Source organism: Brassica oleracea, chromosome C4, assembly GCF_000695525.1.
Source record: "Brassica oleracea var. oleracea cultivar TO1000 chromosome C4, BOL, whole genome shotgun sequence".
NCBI lineage: Eukaryota > Viridiplantae > Streptophyta > Magnoliopsida > Brassicales > Brassicaceae > Brassica > Brassica oleracea.
The window spans coordinates 39,852,239-39,860,156 of NC_027751.1; the positions used below are offsets into that span (position 1 = coordinate 39,852,239).

At 39.3% G+C, this 7,918-nt stretch overlaps 1 protein-coding gene and 1 pseudogene across 2 annotated transcripts; both read right to left on the reverse strand.

Annotated features, from left to right (window-relative positions):
* Window positions 1–1,627: 1,627 nt before the first annotated feature.
* LOC106338878 lies at window positions 1,628–2,017 on the reverse strand (annotated as a pseudogene).
* A 132-nt stretch (window positions 2,018–2,149) lies between these two features.
* On the reverse strand, window positions 2,150–3,820 carry LOC106339399 (protein BASIC PENTACYSTEINE4-like). Of its 2 annotated transcripts, XM_013778198.1 has the most exons (3): window positions 3,614–3,733; window positions 3,190–3,250; window positions 2,150–3,102 (listed from the first exon to the last, which is right to left on the reverse strand). In XM_013778198.1, the coding sequence occupies exons 2-3, from the start codon at window positions 3,247–3,249 to the stop codon at window positions 2,308–2,310; spliced, it is 855 nt and encodes a 284-aa protein (XP_013633652.1). In that variant the 5' UTR covers window position 3,250; window positions 3,614–3,733; the 3' UTR covers window positions 2,150–2,307. The 2 variants fall into 2 exon arrangements, with proteins under 2 accessions (XP_013633652.1, XP_013633653.1); XM_013778199.1 differs by lacking the exon at window positions 3,190–3,250 and having other exon boundaries at window positions 3,614–3,820.
* Between the last annotated feature and the right edge of the window lie 4,098 nt (window positions 3,821–7,918).

Consider the following 7,918-nt stretch of genomic DNA (forward strand, 5'->3'; position numbering starts at 1 on the left):
AAATATGATAAGTTTTGATGTAAACGAAAACTCAAATTATGTCAAAAATAATGATATTCAATGATAATAACTATTTTAATTGATTGTTTTTTTAAAAATACATTTACAAAAATATTGTTTGAAAGAAAATTCATTTATCTTTCAAATATAAAATTAAAATATTATAATTAAATAATAAAAAATATAAATAAAAACCATAAATTTAGCAAATGACAACTGAGTTATATTATGGTAAAATGTTCTTTCTAACAATTTATCAAATGACAAATGAGTTATGAGCAAATAATACCATATAATTTTTAAAAACATAGCCTTTCTTAACAATTTATATATTTTTCTTAATTTTATAAATTATAAATTCAATTTCTCTTCTAAAAGCTTCATATGAGAGAATTTGGAGAGCATTAACATTTTGTAAATGTTTTTCTAAATGCTTTTATAACAAATATTGATTGGATAATGTATACCATAATGCTAATGCTCTACCAATCAAGGCCTTAGTGAACGTGCATATAATATGTATAATATTATATAGTGAATGCAAAATTGAATTTACTAATTTGATATACATATACTTAGCATTTAACATATGAATAATGTTTTAGCAAAAAAAACATAGGAATAAATATTTGCTTTACCCATTTACATCAATTTAGGTTTTAAGGTCCATGATTTCACGATAAATAGTGCTCCTAACTTCTTTTTCTTTCATATAATAGCGCAAACATATTATTATATATTACTCCTACTTAACTATTTGAATAAACGAACACTCTGATATTTGAAAATTTTGAACGGTTCCCTTTGTACGGTAAAAGGATTTATTTCAAAGTATTAATACACCAATGCAAATATATATTTTGCAAGATAATTACACACATCTGCAGCATAAACTCTTTATTACATACGAGCATGAATTCTATAAAAATATCTATGCAATATTATCATTTAATTTAAATATATTGTTAATTCATAACGCAAGTTTCCACGGTATTAATAATTTTTAAACTAATAGTAAAACTTATCTAATAAATTCTAAAGTTATTTAATAACGACAGACCGTTTTCAATATAAAGAGTGGTAGAGAGGTTGAAGTATGACTTTCATTAGGAGAAAACTATCACATTTTAATTAAAACATACACAGACCAAGCTACTCACACTAATAAAATGTTGTTTTGGCTTAGATAATATAAGTTTTTCCTTAACATATTTCTATGGCATGATCATTGCATAATTATATGCACATGAAGGGCATCATTAAACCTATTATATTAGATTGTTCTTCATAGAATAATGAATGTTATTATCATTAATTCGGTCCAAAACTATTTATTAAAAATAACAACATGATCTCCAAATTCTATTTATTTTATTTTTTTGTTTACAATATCGTTTTCAATATACAATTTTTTTAAATGCTTCATAAAATTAATATAAATTCATATAAAATAGTTTTGTTTTCTAACTACGGGCAGACCGACCGTAGTAGTTTATATATTATTATAGCAAATGAAAATTAGTTTAAGTATTTTAAAAGAATCTTTCCTTTTCAAAACGTTAAATTTACTTTTTCAAATGTAAAAATAACATTTATTATTAATAGATTCCCAGAACCGGTCTGATCACTAAACCAAACACATCTCTAATTTTTTTTGGCGGGTACGACATGATGTTACTTTACCATGCGACGGAAATGAAATGGCGCGTTTATTCTAGGAGATGACGCGTTTATTCTAGCTGAAGCAACCACAACGGTTAAACTCCGGCAACAGTTTCTCTCGGTTTCGTCAACTCGCTGAGCCTCAGCACAAGATGAGAAAAAGAAGACACATCAAGAACAATGCGTAGTAGATGATCCACCCGAATCCCGTGTGGCTCCTGCCGTGAAACAACCATTCATCGGCCAAGGCAATTCCGTATGTGAACGTAGCTGAGCTGCTTATGACCAAAACTTTCAGAATCGCTGGATTCGGGATTTCCAAGAATGCTCCTCTTGTTTTGGCAAGCCACCCCATCTCTGGCAGCTGCCTCTGAGTCTCCTCCAGCGCTACACTCCAGCATTTTGTTCATTCATTTTTAGAAATTTTTATTGTACTTTCCTCTCCTCGTTATAAGAGGAGAGACTAGTAAAGTGAACGTTTAAGTTATAATATAATCCACCAACTGGAAAATGAAAATTAAGATTTTGTAATCTGAAAACAGTTGAGATTTGTTTTTCAAATAAAAACATATTTAACATATTTGGTTTTACCATAGACAAAACACCTAAACTTAAGAATTAAGAGCTGAAGACACTTGAGGCTAGTTACTTGATAGTGATGTAGCGGTTGGTGCCGTGCCTAGCCCAATAGTCTTTTAGGTCAACATGAGACGAGAGATCACATCCTTCTGCTGCTAAATGGCTTAGTAATCTGGAGAAAACGTTTCCGCTCATTTTCCTACCGCCCACCCGAGAATGCCTCTTGTTTGGCATCTGCGGTAATGGATACTGCGACAAGTTGGTCGTGCAGCAAGACGATTGCCAACCTCCATTACCCCATTTGTAACACTGATGCGCAGAGCCTGTGCATGTGCAAACCGGCACGGGCATAGTCTTTTCGTCGAAGGTGACCAAGTTTAAACCGAAATGGTTAGTGTCCCAATCTTTTTTACATTTCTTTCCAGGAGCAGCAACTAGAAGGTTCAGATCTTCACCCACTTTCTTTCCTTTTGGTTTGTTATCTTTTTTCCTTTTGATAGCCTTGGTCGTGTTAGTTGATGTAGTAGGGCAGAGATCATCAATAGTGAACAAAACATCATCATCATCCCCTCCTTGACAGCGCTTCCCACCGGACAAAGCAAAGTTGAGACTGTTTTCATGGTGTTGAAGGGCAGCAAAAGCATTGTCCCTCTCAATCAAAGCTTTATCTCTTTCGGCCAGGGCTTTGTCCCGTTGCTGAAGGGCTTGGTCTCGAGCTGCGAGGGCTTCCATTTTGGCGGAGACGGCTTGGTTTCGTTCGTGAACAGCAGCGTCTCTTTCGGCGAGGATGGACATGATCTTTTTATTCATGACCAAGGCATTGTGTTGCTCTTTGATCTGATGGTGAGGCAGCATATTCCACTGTACACACACACATGCACTGGTTGTCAATCAATGGGAGTAAGAAAATTTTGAAAGAAAAGTAAAATAGATTTTTTTTTTTTTTACCATAGAGTGTGCTCCTTTTAAATAATCAGACCCATTTGCATACTGCCCACCATTCTCCATTCTTATTCAAAAAAGGGAGAAAAAGCGAATAAAAATGAAAGCTTCTTCTTGCAAGAAGCAGAGCATATAATCAATCTAGCAACTGTGGTAACTTTCCGTTAACTTTTTGTTCTTTCTTACCTTAAAAATCATCAGTCATTTAAAAAAAAAAACAATCTTTCTTAATTATCAAAAATCACCAGAAAACAGGTCACAACGGATACGAAAAGTGTAGAATTGAATCAATCTTACAAGCCTTTGCGCCCTAAAACAATCAGAAATTGAAAAATACAAAAAAAAAAAATCCCAAGGAGAAAAACTTTCAATACCCCTGAACTGAACAGACAAATTAAAAAGATAAGAGATAAAAGGCGCGAAAGCTTACGAGCTTGTAGAAGAAACAGGCAACCCGATATATTGATTGAGAAGGAGATCTTAAGGCAGGGAGACGAAAGTTGAGTGTCGAATTACGAGAGAGAGAGAGAGAGAGAGAGAGAGAGAGAGAGAGATCAATACTTGCCTATTTACTAACATGCCCTCGTCGCTAAAGGACAACCTCGTCTTTTCCTAACGATCTTTCATTGTGGAAATCAGAATCTGTTTAGTTTACAACAACAATTCAGAATGTCCCCGGCGATGCTATAGTTTCTTTCTTTTATTCATTTTGATAAAGAGACACGAACGTGTGATCATCATCATCAATCATCATTATTCAAGCGTTAGGGATCAATGCCCCCAAAACTTGGCCGGTTGGTTGGTACGGTACTTTCTGTCCATGCTCTTGATCACTTCCATGTACTCTTAGGCTTCGAATGGTAAAAACAGTGAAAGTTCGATTGTTTCTATTGATTTGAACAGAGCGTTTACAAGAGTATATATTGACTAGCTTGTTTCCTAGATAATACAAGCTGTTACAAACTGATTGAGAATATCTGTGGGGATATTCTTTCAGCCTCCCTCAGTCTAATCGGCGGGGGAAGATGTTGTGTGCGCGGATCATTCATGAACAGACAAATTTGTTGCACAACATAGGTGATATCCGGGCGCGTAAACGTCAGGTATTGGAGAGCTCCAGCAAGTTTTCTGTACTGAGTGGGGTCTGCTATTTTGTCACCAGCTTCTGTTGACAGTTTGGCATTGACGTCTGCAGGGGTTGATAGTGGTTTGCAGTCCTTCATTCCGGCTCGCTCGATGATCTCTGTCGCGTATTGACGTTGAGAAAGAAAGAGACCAGCTCGGTTATGGTCCACCTTAACTCCCAAAAAATAACTGAGCTGTCCCATATCAGACATGGGAAATTTGTCTTTTAGTTGGGAGGTGATACGTTGGAGCAGAGCTTGACTTGAACCTGTCAAAACAATGTCATCTACATATAGTAATAGGTAAGCGAGATCAGCCTTGTGCTTGTACACAAACAGTGACGCATCTGATTTGGTAGTGACAAAGCCAAGGCGTAGCAGGAATTGACTGAACCTAGCATTCCAAGCTCTTGGCGCCTGTTTGAGACGGTAGAGAGCCTTATTCAATTTGCAGACATAATGCGGCTTCTCCTTGTCAACAAAGTCAGGTGGTTGATGCATAAATATATCTTCAGAGATCGTTCCATGTAGAAACGCATTCTTGACGTCCAATTGCCGTATGTCCCAACCCTTGTTCAGCGCCACAACAAGAACTGCCCTTAAGTCGCTGGCTTTACTACAGGGCTGAACGTCTCCTCAAAGTCGATGCCTTCTTCTTGTGTCTTGCCGTTTTCAACCAGTCGCGATTTATGTCGAGTTACCTGTCCATCTGCACCAATTTTGTGTTTATACAACCACGTTGAGTTAATAATATTAGCACCGTGAGGTCTTGGAACTAACCTCCTTGTCTTATTTTTAATTTGAGCATCATACTTTTCAAACATCGATGGGTTCCAATTCGGATCTAATAACTTTTTGGTGAGTGGAAGGTAAGCGGGAAACAGAGGAAGTGTAAAGAGAATAAATTTTTCTGGGTTTTACAATTCCCGACTGACCTCTCGTTCTCATTCTTTGAATTGGAGGATCGAGTGAAGTTGGTTGCGGGGGAGCTTGTGAAGCCTCTGGTACCGGAGCAAGATGAGGAGTAGGGCCAGAGGAAGGAAGGCTTTGTCTTTGAAGGATGGATTGAAACATTGGTGATTGAGAGTCTGTGCCGTCGAGGAAATTGAAAGTGTTTGAGATCGACGAATGCTTTTGAGCTGCAGGAAAGGTCGATTCATCAAAGACGACATGCCTTGAGATGATGATCCGATTAGTTTTGAGGTTGAGGCACCGATAAATCCTGTGATTTGTCGGATAGCCCAGGAAGAGGCAAGGAGTCGACCTCGGTGAGAGCTTGTGGAGATTTGAGTAGTTGACATTAGGAAAGCACATGCAGCCAAACACATGCAGATTGTCGTATGTTAGCGTTACGCCGAACAGAATTGAGTGTGGGCTTTTTCTTTCGATTGATGAAGAAGGTAATATGTTGATGATATGGGAGGGGGGGTTAGACTGTTTAGACTGGTTAGACTGTTTCGAAATTCTGTGAACAGCGAGGTTGGCAGTCCTTTGGTAAATATATCAGCGTATTGTGAAGAAGAAGGCACATGTAGTACCTTTACTTGACCAAGAGCCACCTTCTCGCGAACAAAATAAAGATCTAACTCGACGTGTTTTGTGCGTTGATGCTTCATCGGGTTGGCTGATAAGTAGACCGAGCTTATATTGTCGCAGAAGACGAGAGTAGCCTTGTCAAGCGGTTGATGGAGTTTTAGTAGCAGGTTGCGTATCCAGCAAGTTTCTGCAACAGTATTTGCTACACCCCTGTACTCTGCTTCGGAACTCGAACGCGAGATCGTGTTTTGCCTTTTTGATGACCAAGATAAAAGGTTGCTGCCTCTGTATACACAGTATCCTGATGTAGACCTTCGTGTGTCTGGGCACCCAGACCAGTCCGCGTTTGAGTATGCCGTCAAGGTGGTATTGTTGGATCTGTACATCTGCAAGCCGTGCCCTTCTGTTCCTCGAATGTACCTGATAATCCGCTTGAGAGCTGTAAGATGTTGTGTGCGCGGATCATTCATGAACAGACAAATTTGTTGCACAACATAGGTGATATCCGGGCGCGTAAACGTCAGGTATTGGAGAGCTCCAGCAAGTTTTCTGTACTGAGTGGGGTCTGCTATTTTGTCACCAGCTTCTGTTGACAGTTTGGCATTGACGTCTGCAGGGGTTGATAGTGGTTTGCAGTCCTTCATTCCGGCTCGCTCGATGATCTCTGTCGCGTATTGACGTTGAGAAAGAAAGAGACCAGCTCGGTTATGGTCCACCTTAACTCCCAAAAAATAACTGAGCTGTCCCATATCAGACATGGGAAATTTGTCTTTTAGTTGGGAGGTGATACGTTGGAGCAGAGCTTGACTTGAACCTGTCAAAACAATGTCATCTACATATAGTAATAGGTAAGCGAGATCAGCCTTGTGCTTGTACACAAACAGTGACGCATCTGATTTGGTAGTGACAAAGCCAAGGCGTAGCAGGAATTGACTGAACCTAGCATTCCAAGCTCTTGGCGCCTGTTTGAGACGGTAGAGAGCCTTATTCAATTTGCAGACATAATGCGGCTTCTCCTTGTCAACAAAGTCAGGTGGTTGATGCATAAATATATCTTCAGAGATCGTTCCATGTAGAAACGCATTCTTGACGTCCAATTGCCGTATGTCCCAACCCTTGTTCAGCGCCACAACAAGAACTGCCCTTAAGTCGCTGGCTTTACTACAGGGCTGAACGTCTCCTCAAAGTCGATGCCTTCTTCTTGTGTCTTGCCGTTTTCAACCAGTCGCGATTTATGTCGAGTTACCTGTCCATCTGCACCAATTTTGTGTTTATACAACCACGTTGAGTTAATAATATTAGCACCGTGAGGTCTTGGAACTAACCTCCTTGTCTTATTTTTAATTTGAGCATCATACTTTTCAAACATCGATGGGTTCCAATTCGGATCTAATAACTTTTTGGTGAGTGGAAGGTAAGCGGGAAACAGAGGAAGTGTAAAGAGAATAAATTTTTCTGGGTTTTACAATTCCCGACTGACCTCTCGTTCTCATTCTTTGAATTGGAGGATCGAGTGGAGTTGGTTGCGGGGGAGCTTGTGAAGCCTCTGGTACCGGAGCAAGATGAGGAGTAGGGCCAGAGGAAGGAAGGCTTTGTCTTTGAAGGATGGATTGAAACATTGGTGATTGAGAGTCTGTGCCGTCGAGGAAATTGAAAGTGTTTGAGATCGACGAATGCTTTTGAGCTGCAGGAAAGGTCGATTCATCAAAGACGACATGCCTTGAGATGATGATCCGATTAGTTTTGAGGTTGAGGCACCGATAAATCCTGTGATTTGTCGGATAGCCCAGGAAGAGGCAAGGAGTCGACCTCGGTGAGAGCTTGTGGAGATTTGAGTAGTTGACATTAGGAAAGCACATGCAGCCAAACACATGCAGATTGTCGTATGTTGGCGTTACGCCGAACAGAATTGAGTGTGGGCTTTTTCTTTCGATTGATGAAGAAGGTAATATGTTGATGATATGGGCCGCAACATGGAGAGCCTCGGCCCAAAACGTTGGAGAGAGCTTGGCCTGAAAAAGCAGAGAACGAATGGAGTTGTTAACGGTTCTGATCATCCTTTCGGCTTTGCCGTT